The sequence below is a fragment of the Mytilus edulis genome, chromosome 7, assembly GCF_963676685.1.
Source record: "Mytilus edulis chromosome 7, xbMytEdul2.2, whole genome shotgun sequence".
Lineage (NCBI taxonomy): Eukaryota > Metazoa > Mollusca > Bivalvia > Mytilida > Mytilidae > Mytilus > Mytilus edulis.
This window is the reverse complement of record NC_092350.1, coordinates 50,152,642-50,170,415: the sequence shown is the minus strand read 5'-3', so window position 1 is coordinate 50,170,415 and position 17,774 is coordinate 50,152,642. Positions and strand designations below refer to the sequence as shown.

The 17,774-nt window shown below is 32.0% G+C and overlaps 2 protein-coding genes across 2 annotated transcripts in view; one reads left to right on the top strand and one right to left on the bottom strand.

Moving 5' to 3' along the window:
- Window positions 1–1,521, top strand: part of LOC139481721 (sodium-coupled monocarboxylate transporter 1-like) — a 45,978-nt gene extending 44,457 nt beyond the window's left edge. Inside the window, exon 16 of the mRNA XM_071265209.1 lies at window positions 779–1,521. Within this exon, the coding sequence (XP_071121310.1) occupies window positions 779–1,291 (513 nt within the window). The 3' untranslated portion in view covers window positions 1,292–1,521. The remainder of the gene's footprint in view (window positions 1–778) is intronic.
- Window positions 1,522–4,302: 2,781 nt separating this feature from the next.
- LOC139481720 (mucin-21-like) lies at window positions 4,303–12,708 on the bottom strand. The gene is made up of 6 exons (XM_071265208.1): window positions 12,469–12,708; window positions 7,817–7,853; window positions 7,141–7,359; window positions 5,796–6,170; window positions 4,904–5,018; window positions 4,303–4,569 (listed from the first exon to the last, which is right to left on the bottom strand). Exons 3-6 carry the CDS (start codon window positions 7,295–7,297, stop codon window positions 4,371–4,373), a joined length of 846 nt encoding a protein of 281 aa, XP_071121309.1. The 5' UTR covers window positions 7,298–7,359; window positions 7,817–7,853; window positions 12,469–12,708; the 3' UTR covers window positions 4,303–4,370.
- Window positions 12,709–17,774: the final 5,066 nt, after the last annotated feature.

Genomic DNA, 17,774 nt, shown 5'->3' with positions numbered 1-17,774 from the left:
GGCTATGATGATGGCATCACCTGTTTTGACTCTCTCGTCTTGAAAATGGCTGTTACAGTTTATAGACAGTAAATTATGAAAACACCTAGATACCTCTTTATGTTAAAACCACACTAATATTAAGATATTTATTATGAATGTAGATGCATTATATGACTAGAAATCGAGGAACGACTTGCAAACAAAGTACTGCATGTTTTTTTCCGTCTCCTCCATTCAGTGACCGTGACAGTTTTAAGAGCACGTTTCATATATCTTTAAACTATCACTGACAAAGAAGCTTGATGCTTCCATTTTCATCTAGTTTCTTATATTTTGTTAATCTTAAGTAACGCATTTACTGAGATTTGATCCTGTTAAACGGGAGATAATCCAACTTGAAAAATTTACAAATGGATTATAAGTGGTAAATTTTTATCATATTTTTCTCCTTTCGTTTTTTTCCTATTATTTTCATGTTTTTTGTTTTTTGTTTGACTGTTTTTTCAATATTCTGTTTTCCCCCGTTTTTCTGTAGTATTTACACTTTAAATAAATCTGTATTCCATAAACCCATTCAGACCCAAATAATCAGATACCCCCGATGCTTATTGCGACTTTCTATTTCTCCGTAATTCTCAACTATGCCTTATACTTCTAGAAGCATACCATGGCTACTCTGATTTAATTTTTTTAAGAGAAATGTCAGTTTCCAGAACTTATATATTGGAACTTATTTCATGAAATATATGATTTTAAGCAATTTAAGATTTTAAGATTTCTTTATTTTACATTTCAGTTTCTTGAAAACTTGAAAAACGCACCATCATTGGACATTCTGCAACCTAAGAAACCTATCTTAACAGCAATGATAGATACTAACACAGGGGCTTTGGTGTTACAAAATGGTACAACCGGTACATCAATAGAAAACACTTTTTCTGCTGAAAATGGAAACGAGGCAGACGATTCGGAATTAGGTCATACCACAAATACAAACGAACCGATCGATGACAGCAGAGATATGGATATTTCCGAAAACCTAACGAACAGTACCATAGAGAATGTATCTTCTTCCGGTAAGGATGAATACAACACCACTTATACAGAGACAGACAAACAATCAGATACAAATGAAACTGAGGCAGACATTAATGCGCATGACGAATCAGTGATAGACAATATCGTAAATATTAAAGATGTAAAGGATATTATAGATGATATTGATATTATTGTATCAGAAGCTGAAGAAACAAAAAGGGAGGGAAGCGAGGATAATGTCGATAGTGGAGACAATAAGAACAATTTATAGATAATACATATGGTTCAGACAACTAAGTAGGATAGTTCAGACAACTACGTAGGATAGTTCCGATAACTGAGTAGGATGCGCTAGCTTTTTTTTAAGAAAATAACAGTACTTAGCTATGAACAGTAAAATACAATTTGTGATACTTATCCTGCTTTTAATGACTTGAAAAGTACGATGTAATGCGAACCAATAACTAATGTATTCATAAACAAATATAAATTTAAAATGTACATGTTGTATTTTGTAACTGTGACCCCAACTTGTTACACACCAGCAATATATAGTTAATAAATAAATAAATGAAAGTTTACAGTTTACAAACTTAAACAGTTATATCTATATTTCGGGATGATTTTGTCACTTCATAATAAATTATGCATATTTCAAGATTTTGCTTCAACCAAGAGTCCTAGAAAAAAGACATAAGATATCGAAGGTATTTTCAAATTCATAGCCGATACGAAACTGACAATTCCATGGAAAAAAAGCTTTTTTGACTAATAGACAAGCAACTGTTCACAAAACAAACAAAAATGTTAATCTAAGACTGAGCAACACGAAATCAAAAAATTAAGATGAACTAAGGAAAATCCGAAATTCAATTTTACATGTACTATATTGTGGTAAGTGGTAGTGTCACGTGATCTAAAGCGACTGGTATTGTTTTATAAATGTTTAAATAATCAATCAAGTTATTTTACTTTAAAAATGTAGGTATTAATTGGTTAGTCTCCTGGTATCTTGTTTCTTCACTGAACGAGAGGGGTCCTCGTTTGGGTAAATAACAGATCACTGATATGTCCTCTGTGTTTTCTTTTTCTGGTCCAAGAGTAATATTTTCTTGAAATCACTGTGGTAAAAACTACACGTAATATTGATACAACACATGCATTTTGTACATCAATATTTTTTTTCAAATTTGCTCTAAAAGGACAATTACAATTTTCCTTTGAAGTTTTGAAGATTGTCTAAAAAAAAAAAAGTATGCACGTTATCAGTCACTCAAAGAACTTTCCATTTTGAATTTTCGTCGGAGCTCGGTATTTCTATTATATAATTTCTTTCACATTTTCATGTTAAAGGCGAATTTGAGATACCACCATATTACCACAAAACTATTATACACCTTTGAATCAACAATAACTAGTTTCATTTCACTTTATTTTCTATTGCCATTAGATCTAAGTTTCCTTTAGAAGATGAAAGAAATGTTTACATGGCACTGGCTACGGTTACATGGAAATGTAACAATAATAAAAATATCATTGTTACATTGGAGACTAATTGCCGGAATGCAAAGTTGGGTAAGGAACTGGTTAATTACAAATGTAACAATAATTATTGAGGCTACGATTACATTACGTTATTGCTATAACTACTATAACACATGTGTTATAGTAGTCTCAAGTTTTTGTTACATGAAAAACAACAATGTACGCTAGATTTATTAAACTTATAGTTTTATTGCTTAATTCTTTCATAAGGAATTCTTTTCTTAAAGCTACTTCTCTAGATTAGGAGTGCCAAAGACGAAAAATATAGTACAATGGTTTCACTTTTAAGTATTTGACTGCACACCTACTCTAATTACTGTCATTATACGTTGAACAATGGATGAAGATATTCCTATTACCAATGTTGTTTAGGGTGAAAAACTTGGGATGCATTTTAAACAAAACTGAAACAATATCAAGACGCAAATTTCATACAGCTATACAAATTCAGTTCTAAAAAAAATTGTTACAAAGTTTGCTAACTGTAACTTAAATTCTGGGAACTTCTGTATGTACATGTATCCATGGAGGACGTAATGTCGTTCATCAAAAACGTGTCGGACTTAAAAATGCTTTAAAAACCACTTACTGGATTTGTAGAAACTGTCATTGTAAATAAAAAATTACAGTAAAGTAATTGTATGTAATAAATGTATGTATTGTAAATATAAAATAAATGTATTAAACTTTCATTATTTAGTACATATTACTAGTCCCATCGTACATTGCTGTTTGTCATGTAATAATTACGCAATGTAACCGTAGCCTCAATATTTATTGTTACATTCGTAATTAAACAGGTCCTTACCCAACCATGCATTCCGGCATTTAGTCACCAGTGTAACAATAATATTTTTATTATTGTTACATTTCCATGTAACCGTAACCAGTGCCTACATTTAAATTCCGATTATTACCATGATTACTAGTAAAACTAACTTGTTAGTTTATAAGCACATTTATCATTTTATTGTATAGAAGCAAACGTAGGATGGGATGCAAGATGGAACTAGATATCTTCAAAATTTAGTTATCTAAAATATACGGAGTGAAATTAGTTGACATCTTAAGGTTCCTATTGTTTGTTTAGATTTTATAAACTGTCTTTTCCGCACGTTTTCAAAATAAATTGATCAGAATGCATGAAACACTTCTACAACAGAATTGTTCCACAAGTCCGAATTCAAAAATAGTTTGCATAGGTTGAGCATCCTATTAGAAATTACACCGCATGGTTTGCCTTTGCATAAACAATAGCAAGTTTTTTTTAATCTTACAATTCTTTAATGTACATTTGAATTTAGAAATAAAAATTATTCACTCATGATTAGTGCAAAATAAAGACGAATTTGTCCCTTGGATTTAGAACAAAGGTTTAATATAAAAGAATTTAATTTTCAGGTAAAACGTGGTAATTTACGGTGGTACTATATCTTCAGACTTTTTTCGAAATGAAAAATCAAGATAATTTTTTTAATTGACTTCCTAGTATATGTGACAAAATATGTTTTGATTGCAGGTCAACATCAACAGAAACAAAGGGAAAATCAGGGACACAGGAAAAATTAATAAAGTGTTATTTTCATGTAGTACTCATGCTATCTAAATAAGACTTGTCAGTTGAGGTCAAATAAAAAAATACTCAAAAAGAAGTTAATGAGTGAATATATCAAATAAAGTTGCACGTCAGCATACACATAAATGAACCTTTACCAATGAATAACTTCTAATAAACAAAACATTAAAAATCTTCATTGATGTATGTTTGTTAACATTTTAAAAAAATCGATTGTCAGTCTTCATCGCTATTTATCTGCTTTAGCAAGAAAGAGGTTAGCAGGAGTGCTTGGTCTAGAACTTTCTGACCAACTTATAGACAGATGGCTTGATTCTCTGGTATACTGTTGAGGACAAATCGTTGCAGTTTGGGCTGTTCCTTTAAATCCACTCTTGTTAGCGTTTAGTGTCGATTCATTACTATCGACAAGTATTGATGAACGTCCACTAGTACTGAAAGAAATAAGGTATACTTTTTTATACAAAGTTTTCTCAATCCACGAAAGATAAGTACCCACGGAAATAAATTATTCCACAGTTTTTAGAAAACAGTATTATTTTCGACATTAAATAATTTCGTAATAGTTTTAATGATTGTTCATAATGCTATTTGATTATTTCCTTTGGCTTTTCATTGTGAAAAACAACACTCTATTTGTGTAATGACTTTCAATGTTTCGTGTATTGTTTTTTGTTTGGTCATGTGTCTTGACAATGTGAATGCTTTATATCAGCGTCGGCTAGTATAACAAAATATCTTTCTCAATTTTCTCATAAATACTTAGGCTTTCTGAATCCATATTTGTATATCACAACAGCTGCTACGATGATTACCAAAAGCAATGCTCCTGCAATTGCTCCGTAAATCCCTGGTGACACTCCGGACGCTTTCGACTCTAAAATATTTAAAAAAAAACACATAATTGAAATACATGCAGGTAAATTGTAGTATTTTATTCTCTTTGCATTAGGTTGTTCTTTTGTAGACATTACTCGAATGAAAAAAAAAGTCATCATTGGTTGTCTATGGGTATGCGTATACTACAATTTGTTTTTATTTTGTAAGAATAAGGGCAATACGTTTATTTACAATATGACTTTTGAAACGCATCAAATTTTTTTTGAGAATTCATTAATATGACGATTGCTATTGATACTATATAAACAAGTGCAAAATAATGATGCTCAACCCGTCATTCCACTCCAGTTTCTAAAACAGAATAATGAGATACTACTACTATTATCACAAGTAACTTTCTGTATCCTGATTTTTGTTTTCTACGGACCCAAGTTCGGAATATATAAGTATTAATTATGCTACCACTGTCCATATAGCTTATCACAGCTAATAGATAACGTTTATATCTTTGTTCTCATGTTGTACTGTAGCTCCACTGTCCCGGGTTAGGATTCACGCCATTTTGTATCGTATGTCATATCGTCATGCTTTTTTGTATAATTAGGGAATTGGATGTTACTGGCATATCTTTGAATGTTTCTGTTAAATTACACTACATATTATATAAAAATTATGAACAGTTTGAAGCATCTTGATCGTTTGGAATAAATTAATCAGGAAAACTTTTAATCAAACCAAATTCTTAAAGCTTGCGCCTTATCTAATTAAGTCACATGAGATTCAGATTCAGATTCAATATTTTTTAAAGTCTCACCACTTAGATTAAGTGTATTACTTGCAGTAGTTGAGACATAGTTGTCAATAGTAGTTGATTGTTTTGTTACAGTTGATTTAGCGTTAATTGCTGTTGTTGAAGTGGTTGTTTCATCTTGTGAAGTCATTGTTGTTTTTGAAGCTTGTGTCGTTATTTTACTAGTACTTGTATCGATTGCTGGATTTCCTAAACTTGTTATCGCTATGTCGTTGGCATTTGTTGCGATGACTGCATTTCCTGACGCTGTTGGTGTTAATTCGATAGCACTTGTCCTTTCCACTGCAGTGGTACCTCTCTCAGTACTGGTAGTTATTTTATAGGTTGTAGTTTGGTCAGTTATGGTCATAATTTGTGTTATTTCTTCTGTACTTGTTTCTGAAATTAACGATCCAACATTTGCTTTAACAAAGTAGGATGAAGTCTTATATACATCATTTAATTCAAAACTGTCGGGCTAAAGTACATGGACGGAAGAGTATTACAAGAATCATACTATTATATATGTAACGCGATGCGCCTTTTCAAAGTTTTTTTTGCACGAGCAACATAGTGTTCGTCATTGGTGAACCAGAGGATTTGTGTTTTTGTGCGTTGGTTTTTTCCCGTCTTTTGGTGTTTTTGCCATGGTGTTCTCCTAATCTGTCAGACATTAATTTGTATTATTGATTTTTCCCAAATTTTTGTTACAAATTTTCTGAAAACCTGTTGTTTTTAGGTATTACAAATTTTGTTTCAAATCAAAATTTATAGAATTTAGAATTCATATACAATTTCTGAAGAAGAAACATCCAGAAAAACGCTTCAGGCGCATGATATTGATAGCGTGCTGTTTCATTTTTTACAGCACTGGGTCGATAATTCATAAATAACAGCATTTAATGGTATCATCAGCTCAGTAGTCAGTGCTTCGGTAGTGACATGACTTCAAAACTTTTTATAATCATCAATTAATCAATTTTAAATTATAAGAAAGTAAAGTTTCAAATCCCTCAGGAAGAATTGATCTAAGATGGATTTGTCTTTTCTAAAATTTGTTTCCAACTGTTTCGGTGCGTATACATCCTTGTATTTCAACTGTTCGGCTTTGAGCGTTGCTGATGGAAATAAATCAATAAAAGCGCTTCGGAGGTATGAACCTATAACGTGTTTGATACCAATTATTTTACTTCTCGTGAATGCTGCATTATGATTACCATGAACCTGACTAACACTTGACGTAATATGTATTAGACAATTATATAATGAAGATTACGCTGTTACGAAGAAAAGACTATACTATACATAAAATCAAGCCACACACGTGTATGTTATAAACCTTTAGTTTCTTGTGATTATTTTGAAATACCTGTGGTTGGTTCAATCATCTCTGTTGTCGTTGTTGTGGCATGATTGCTTATTTCAGATGCAGGATGTGTTGTCGAATCGTTTTCAATGGCTGATGTTAATGAATTAGTCACACGGCTAGCATCTGTTGTGGTTGTTCTCTCAATATTGGTACTCATATCATAGGTTTGACCTTTATCATTCGTTGTTTTGATTTCTGTTGTTCCGAAAGTGCTTGTATCTGAAGGAATGTTTCTGAATGTACTTACAAATATATGTAGTACCAAATTTATTATTTAAAATTGAATTTCAATCAAACAATTGTGTTAATGCATGGTACATTTGGTAGGCAGGAATTTTCCTTAGAATACAACATTTTGATCAGTAAAATATATCATGTTCTTCCATACATTTTCAATAAAAAACGGAAATAGTCCATAGGATGTATTTTGCTAGGTCATTTTCCGAAGTTCAACAGTTAAATGTTAAGAACACCACTTTCACATTTTCTTGATAAGCACGTTTAACCCCGTTTCATTATGTATATGCCATGATCAAAATAAGAAGCCGTAGTTTGAACGTTGTCGTTTCTTTATGTGTATATTGTAACTTGCCTTGCAGTGTAGTTTTGTTCAGTGTTTACTGGTAACTATTAGTGTATTTTTTAAATATAATACCATCATTTCTAAATTGCTTACCATACTCTGTTACTGTTGTAAAACCCAAACATAAATCCTTAAAGGAAATAAATTAACAATTGTTAAATATTTCTACAAATAGAATTACGAATTTCGGAAGTATTTTCCGTCATTTTTATTTTACATGACAGGACGAAATGTTTTACCTTCACCGTATATAAAAATGAGTCATTATTCAAATATCATTCCATAGTGCAGGTTAAATTCAGAAAAGCGATTTGGACGCACGCAATAATCAAGTATTTTCATTAACCGGCTATATTAGTGGAGCGGCGGATGTTGAAAAGTCGCTTAGTTCACGATTTTAAATTACCTAAATACCTCATGGAATTTTAAGGTCTTGAATTGTCTATCGATTATTCAACTTTAGAAAAATGTTTGTCGTAAATATCAAATGTGGTACAAATGACATTAAAAATAGCCTTAACTGACGCTACCCAATTTACATCGAACACCCCACTACAGATTCGGGAGACAAATTTCATATCAAACCCGTTCTAAAAAATAATCTGTGAACGAAATTGGTAAATACAGTTATTCCTAAACTTCATACAATATAAGGGCATTTCCAAATAGTCATATATGTAAAGCACAAAGCATCTGTAAATGGTTGAAAATAACACTGAAAAATCATCGTTTTTCACCAAGCATTATTTGCACGTGCAGTATAGGTGTATTTTAAAGGCACAACAGTAAAGCCGTCTTATGATACTTCAATCGACCCGATTTACTTTTTGATGTTAATTCCTAATAAGATAGATATTAGGCTAAATAGCTGCTTTTTATCCAGATAACAAGGCCGAATATTTGTCACAGATTTACCGACATTGTTGTGGTTTCTAGTTATAGTCCCACATTCAGCGATTTAGCGAAGGTCATTTGTAGTCATTATCAAGCATATTTCTTGTTCATTTTATAATTTCCGAAGCCTTGTGATTAATTTATGTTGTGTGGTATTGTTGTTTGTTCGTTTTTGTTGAATTTAACTGGGAAAGTGAATATCATTTTAGGGTTTGTTTGGTTTTCAGGTGTGTTTGATTTGTTTTTTATTTAATCAAACAGACAATTTTACAGTATCGTTAACACCGGTCCCGCCAGATGCCAAAAAAAAGAGAGTGGATATTGGTGTTGACAAATGTATTATCTGCTCTTCTGTTGTTGAAGAAATCTTAATAACATCATTAGAATCCGGAAGAAAAAGTCTGATAAATGCTGAAGCAAAGAGACGTGGTGATTTTTTCAGTTATTTGAATGAATTCTGCAATGAAACAGCAAGTGAAATACTCGTATTTACGTAGTATAGGTCATGTTTTAGAGGCTACACAAGTAAGCAGAATTTAAAATCAGTAGCATGTTCTACAGCTGAAAATTAAGGAAACACCGGATTAAAATTCCGATTTATTTAAATGTTTAGTGCCTGAAAATAATGGTCACAAAACATCAAAGTTTATTATTTGCCAAAAAAAATTCTCATAAAAGGGTGAAAATACTACATACAATTTTATCTGCTGAAAGGTTAGTTAATCTTAAAGATGCTGATGTTAGAGCATGCGACACTGAAATGATGAATCGAATAGAGCAAGATAATGTGCTCAATAATGCAGTGTATCACGCAGCATGTCTGACAACATACTTGGCATATAGACCAAAATCCATTGATAAATCTGCGTATAATTTGGCATTTGATAGAGTAGTTGAAATTATAGACAGAGAACTTATTCGTGACAAAAAGTCTCCTGTATTGTCATCACTTTTGACAATGTACCAGACTTTTTTTTATCTAATAAAATAAGTAAGACATACTGTAATTCCTCTAAACTTAAGGCTTAACTTTAGAAGCACTACAGGGATGCCAGTATAATTTTGCTCAACAAGGACTAGGTAAATCTAGCATTGTATTTGCTAGCGATATTTCCATTGTAGACACTGTTAACGCAGCGAATAACATCTAAGCAGAATTAGAAATGCTTGAGATAAAAGCCGACTTAATTACATGTAGCTCCACCAAAAAAATACGAACAAACCGATATGCATGTTCTTGTTGAAGCAGCCTCAATATTAAGAAAAAAATGGAAAATGCTTATGTATCTTATTATTATCCTTCAAATGACGAAGTATCGTTGTCAGAAGTAATTAATGGTGCCACTCTGTTTGATAAGTTTTGTTACTTGGCTTCTTGACAAAAAGTCTTTTGAATTTTATTTTTTTTCGGTATTGATGGATATTTCGCATGAAATTCGAAGAAATGCTGCTCTCGCAGTAAAATTGTCAAATTGTTATAACATAACTACTTCATTAATAAAAAATTAAATGTGGTTGTTTTGTCCCATTCGGTATAGCTAACTGTGGTTCCTTATTCCAAGAAGGTGTAGACAATATTGACATTACTACCGAAACGATTGGCGGTAAAAACACATTTCACTCGATTTAGTACCAGACAATGGTTTGAACGGAAACAGGACAAATCATTAGTCTATGACGAAAAAATATCCTCGTTGATGCAGTGCTTACCCTTTACAAAACCCAAAATAAGAGACAAACCGTCGCGACGTCAAAATGCACTTGAACTTTTAAACACTTGCAAAGATCCAAATCAACCAGACTCCTGATCTGTTGTGGTAATTGGTAAAAAAAAATAGTATGCATGAATTGTCTACTTATTGTACCGAACAACTTGTTCCATTTTGACAAAGGAGTAGGTTCAGTAAAACCCCTTTTTGGCTCCAAAATATAGCAGTTTTAGACAATTATGAAAATGTAATAGTTAAGCTATATTTTGGAAAGTAAAATGCTTCTGCTACATAAATATGAGCTGTTTTTAACAATACAATGCACAAATATCGCGTTCTAGCATCATAAAGTCATGCTAAATTACTCAAATCCTCAAAATTTTAGCATTTTGGTTAATTTTTATACGGTTTCCGTCTAAAATGAAAGTGGCCGCATTCGTGTGCATTCATAATATTGACATGAAAGTTGTATTTGATGATAATACAAAACATATATAAAAGTTGAGGATGAACACGGATGCGGCCACTTTCATTTTTGACAAAAACCATCTGAAAAGTGACGCTTTTTGGCATATTTGATAGATTTTTCATATTTAAGCTTGAATCAGAGCGTTTTTAATGACTAAATCAGTTAAAATCTTTCACATAAACTAATCGAATCAATTGAAATAGACAATTAAGTGCTTAAAAAGTGTCTAAAAACTTTCGTTAGATGAACATGAAATTTGAGGCCAAAATCGATCCTTACCGGACCTACTCCTTTAGCCAACCCAAAATAATAATGGCTCCCCATGTGCTTTTGGTTGGAAAATTGCGCAAAATGACAAGTTAGAGCCAGATTTCTACATGATCTAAGTTGTTTGTGTAAGGGGAAAAAGCATATCAGACAGCATGTGTTTGCAAGGACCAGAGTCTTCATTGCACTGATTTATGTTTTTGTCAAAATTTAGGTAGTTGTAAAAATGTCCAGGCAGAATCAGCCGACATTGCTGATGACACAGATGAAATAACATGAAAATAGTTCTTGTTGCATGTAATATTTGGTAACTTTATTTTAATTTGCTATATTTTTTTCGACGTTTCATTTGGTATGAAAATAAACTCATCAGAGATATCAAACGGTCATGTCGTAATAACTATATTATATGAAAATGTATCTTGTATTGAGATAGTTGGAATTAATTTGAAGAAAAAATCAGTGACATGTCGAATCCTTGAAAACTGTTAGGAAATTTAAAATGACTGCACATTTTGTTTAATTTATCAACTATGCATTTTGGATACTCTTTGGAAAACTTTTATCATAAAGTATTCAAGAAATGCTATTTGTCGAGGTCAAATAATAAGGTTATTATGTTACTGTTTTTTATTAGGCTTTATAATTTGTATACTTCGGACTACCTTCAAAAAAGTTGTTCTGACGCATTTCTACATAAAACTAATCATTTAATTTATTGAATAGATTATTAATTTTGAAAAAAAATCAATGATATTGTTTTTCAAGATGAAAATAGGATTTTTTTAAGTGATGAACTTTGACCTTGATTTTCGGTATAATTGTACCAGATTTTATATTTACGACACATATTTTCAAAAACTACACGGTTTCAGCTTTCCAATCAGCTATCAAAATCCTATGAGGTATTTAGGTAATTTAAATTTCTAAAATTGTCCTCTCCGCCGCTCCACTATATGTCAATAGTCCCGAGATAATCAACTGTTAGGCAAAAATGTTTGTAAAAATTCCCGTATTGTTGATTGAAAATTTAAAAATGCGTAGGTTCTTACTTTTTCAGGAGAGTTTTATCGTAGCTGAATTTTGCTATTTATTTAAAGTTGATTTATGTCAATAGTTTCTACCCCTTATTATTAGATATTGCTGGCTTTCAAACATTTGTGGTTGCGCGTTTCTGTTGGAGATACATAACTTGAAAAAAAAGAGGTTTAAAATAATTTCTTCGTGTTCATTTTAAAACGGGTAGGCATTATATGAGTCAAGATCTTTTTAACATGAAAGGGTCCAGGCTTAAAGCTATATCCTTTATAATCCATATAATATATCGCTACATCATGTGTCATTCAAACGAAGCAACATTGACACAGATTGAATCAAAGGAATACAGAATAAGAAGCAAAACTTACTAATTCAGTACAAGTGACTGACGTCGAGTTACAATTGAAACAGTCATCGTCGTATATGATGACGGAAACAGTGTCACCATAGTTAGTCTGATCAAACGACAGGGATATGTCGTATCCCTCCGGTCTGTTGTTTGTCGATCGTCTCTTTCTGAAGGTTGGAAATTCACAAGATATCAAATTTTCATACGAGTAAACAGCTGGTGCAATTTACTTTGTACTGGTCAGTTGTTTGCCATTGTCGGTAACCTATACAAAATAGTAATTTTTCTTTTGAAGAAAACAGATTGATCATCATTAAATGCATAAATGCAGTTAAAAGTTCAAATCAAGTGAACACTATTTCTTGTCAGATGTCATTTTAATTCCACAACATAAGTGATTTCTGCAACACGACAACCTCCAAGACCAACTTACGTCTGGCAAAAAAACCCGCGCGAGCGGTGCTTGACGTCTACTTCTCTATAATGAACCATGCGATATATTCGATTTGTGTCGTTCCGGTTAACTTTAGCAAGTATTTAATCCTCTGAATAAATAATAATAAAATAAAATCAATTTTTTAAAAATGTGAAATAATATTCATCGACAAAGTTTCAGTTAATGATGTCGAAAGTTCATTTTCTATATCGCAATAGATACTTATTCTGTCCGTGTTTCGTCTTTAAAGGACCCATCAGAGACGCTGGGGACGAGTCCATAATTTCAAACGAAAATATTTCACAGATTCAAAGTGAGAGTATCAATCGTAAAATTGTTGGAAAACTAATAATTTCAATAATTCGACATTACGCCATTCCAAGATCTATTTCCATTATCACGCTTTTGCTGGTTTTTTTTATTTTAATCATTCGTAATGCTTACTTATAACTTAATTACTGTATACCAGTTATCTTTTGACAATACAACTTTTACGCTTTTTTTCATGTGACACAGGAAAAGTCAACTTAAATATGTCTCTTTTAAGCACTCACCCTTCTTATGATTGCTTGCGTTCACCAGAAAAAAAAAATTACGTTATCGTCATGTTTAAGATTTAATTTATGAGATCTTCTGGATTTTCCCTGGTTAGACTAAGATATATAGATTCCACAACTGTAACAAGTGTATTACGATATTTTTCCACTCGAGACAGTTAAATTTTAATATTTAAAGCGCGAGGCTAGGTGAGCTTTTTAAATAATTAAAATTTGACTGTTGGAAATAGAGAAGTATTGTAATAAACGAGTTACAGTGGAGGAATCTGTTTCTCTTATGATTTTTATCCTTCTTTTTCAAAGATTTGAGGAAAGTTGTGTACTTTTGCTGTAAAGTCATCATGCATGGTCGCTCTTTTTCATGACGTCACAATAAGAAAATTTAGAAGAAAACAAGAAAATTTAACGTCACAATTAAATTTCGTCCAATCATTTGCCGAGAACAGATTTTTTACAAGTGAGAAGAAATATGTTTCTCACACCGGTCAGGAAATGTGAAAATAGCACAGAAATTATTTGTTTCAAACAAAAATTGTTCCGTATAAAACCTACTTTTATTACAGACACCGTTGTTACTGCAGCTGTTGGGACACATGAGATCAAAAATTGTTTCCATAACAGACAAACCATTGTTACCGGAGGAGTTACTGAACAGAGATTCGTTTCGTGATATTTCAGATTTGCATGCTTCTTCCATCAACCAGATCATGTATGGTATGTAATCTGAACTCCCTGAAATCTATTTAGATAATTCATTGATATTCACCACTACTTCAATGTAAAAAGTATCACAGTTTCATGAACAAATTTATTTGAACATCACAACTTACTATTCACTTGTATAGGTTAAAATTAACGAGGCTGATCTTTTGGTCCTCAATTCTCTTCAACTTTATTTAGTCTTTTTAACTTTTTTGCATTCGAGCGTCACTAATGAGTCTTTTGTAGACGAAATGCGAGTCTGGTGTAGATGCGAAATTTAATCCATATCTTCTTTGGTGAGTTTATTTTAGACATCTGGGTCGATGTCCCTGCTGGTGGAGTTTCAATTCCCCGAGGGTATCAGGAGCCCACTAGTCGGCACTGAGCTGACATGAATTATCATTTATATGGTCATATTTATAAATTGACTGTTTACAACACGTTTGAATTTATGAAATTCTAAGGCTTTTCTACCTCAGGAATAGATTACCTTAGCTGTACTAAAACTTTTAGGAATTTTGGTCCTCAATGCTCTTCAAGTTTGTACTTTATTTGCCCTTTTTAACTTTTTTGGATTCGAGCGTCACTGATGAGTCTTTTGTAGACGAAACGAGCGTCTGGCGTGGACGCGAAAATAATTCTGTTTTTTTTGTTGAGATTATTTACAACCACTGGGACCATGCCACTGCTGGTGGAGTTTTAAATTCCCCGAGGGTATCACCAGCCTAGTAGTCAGCACTGTGCTGCTTACATGAATTATCATTGATATGGTCATATTTATAAATTAACTGTTTACAAAACTTTTGAAATTTTGAAATTCTAAGGTTTTCTACGTCAGGAATAGATTACCTTAACTGTATTTGGCAAAACGTTTAGGAGTTATGGTCCTCAACGCTCTGCAACTTCGTACTTTATTGGACTTATTTGGATTCGAGCGTCACTGATGAGTCTGTTGAAGACGAAACAGACGTCTGACTAAGTGGCGAAATTTAATCCTGGTATCGTTTTAAAGTTTATTTACAACCATTAGGTCGATGCCACTGCTGTTAGAGTTTTAATTTCCCGAGGGTATCAGCAGCCCAGTAGTCAGCACTGTGCTGACATGAATAATCATTCATATGGTCATATTTATAAATTAACTGTTTACAAAACGTTTGAATTTTTTGAAATTCTAAGGCTTTTCTAGTTCATGAATAGATTACCTTAGCTGTATCTGGCAACTTTTATTTGGCCGTTCTTAATATATTGGATTCGAGCGTCACTGATGAGTCCTTTGTAGACTAAACGCGTGTCTGGCGTAGATGCGAAATTTAATCCTGGTATCTTTGGTGAGTTAATTTACCACTTGGTCGATGCCACTGCTGGTGGGGTAATATTTCACCAAGGGTATCACTAGCCCAGTAGTTAGCACTCTGCTGACATGAATTATCATTGATATGATCATATTTATAAATTAACTGTCTACAAAACGTTTGAATTTTTTGACATTCTAAGGCTTTTCTACCTCAGGAATAAATAACCTTAGTTGTATTTGGCAAAACTTTTAGGAATGTTGGTCCTCAAAGCTCTACAATTTCCTACTTTATTTGGCCGTTCTTAATATATTAGATTCGAGCGTCACTGATGAGTCATTTGTAGACTAAACGCGTGTCTGGCAAAGATTCAAAATTTAATCCTGGTTTCTTTGGTGAGTTTATTTACTTTTAATATTCGGCACTTTTCTTTTTCATCAATATTAAGCATACTATATTGAATACATACTACATACATTGTTTCAGAAAGTTATATTCGGGAAATGGTTTAAATTTTCTTTATACTCACCTTGATATCTTCGATACATAGGCTTATGTATAACGCCTTATCAGTGTTAGCGTATTTCTGACAAAGTTCCAGAGAAGCCATTTCTGCAATACCTCTGTCACATCTATCCCTTGCCAAATCTTCGTTCCATCCATTCTTCCAATCAGGGTCCTTTTAAAAATATCATACGATGAGATGAAACTTTCTTACATAACATCAAAATTTAATGCTTTGAGAAAGGGTAACATGATTATGTATAGTCATAGCTAAAACACAAACAACATAAAATAAATAAAGATATTATGTCTGTGGTGTGATGGCCCACATGCGATTATGTCACTTGAAATTAAACCTAGTATAGCTATAAGTTAATACTACATTTTATTAACTTAACTGCAAGGGAAAGATTAGTATTGGGTTAATTTTTGTATCAATGTCAGAGAACAAATCTTTATATTATCATTACCATGATTACGTGATTTCAAATGTATCCGTAATCCTTATACAGCTGTTAAAACACTAGGAATTTAGTTCTTCAATGTCTGATGTTTAACGACTATGTTTTTATGGTTGTATGTGAACAGTTGTGTTAATGATAATAATATCAAATTTCCCCTTTTTAAGATATTTCTATTTCTTACATCAACCTAAACCGACTGTTGATTTAGTATAAACACGTGCGTAAAGAAATTTACAGTATCAAACATGTAGATGCTCAAACGCATCTTCTCTTTGTTTTGAATATTGGTAAAAAAAAAAACATTATATAGCTAACGATAAAAAAATTGGTAAGGGTTCCGCGGAACCCAGTGTCTCGCCTACTTTTGCTGTTAATCACAGGCTCAACAAAAATGAGGAAAGAATCAATAAAAATATTCCTCTAGATACAAGCTTTTGATCATAAACAAGCTTCTGTCCAAATTTGGTACAAATCTAAAATAGTATAAGAAAGTTATCAAAATTTAAAAAAAAAATTTATCCACAGAGTGAAAATGTTGTTTCCTGGCAGAAATTATAAGTCCATTTAAAAGTAAAATAAGGAAAAAATGGATTTATTTTTTTACAAAATTTTCTTCTTGATACTTTCTCATGATCATAAACAAGCTTCTGTCTAAGTTTGGAATAACAACCATGATAGTTTAAGAAAGTTATTAAAATTTTAAAAACCTTAAACACAGAGTGAATGTAGTGTTTCCAAGCAGAAAAAAAGTCCATTTATAAGTAAAATACAGAAACAATAGAATTTTATTTTTACATAATTTAATTCTTTATACTATCTAATGTTCATAAACAAGCTTCTGTCCAAGTTTTGTAGAAATCCAGAATAGTTTAAGAAAGTTATTAAAATTTTTAAAATTTTAACCAGAGTGAATGCTATGTTTCCCGAAAGAAAAACTAAGTCCATTTATAAGTAAAATACGGAATAAATGGAATTTCACTTTTACAAAATTTACTTTTCTATACTATCTAATGTTCATAAACAAGCTTCTGTCCAAGTTTTGTAGAAATCCAGAATAGTTTAAGAAAGTTATTAAAATTTTTAAAATTTTAACCACAGAGTGAATGTAATGTTTCCCGGCAGAATAACTAAGTCCATTTATAAGTAAAATACGGAAAAATGGAATTTTATATTTACAAAATTTACTTGTGGATACTATTTATGATCATAAACAAGCTTTTGTCCAAGTTAGGTAGAAATCAAGTATAGTTTAAGAAAGTTATTCAAATTTCAAAAACTTAAATCACAGAGTGAATATTGGTGGACGCCGCCGACGACGACGGAATGTAGAATCGCTTAGTCTCGCTTTTTCGACTAAAGTCGAAGGCTCG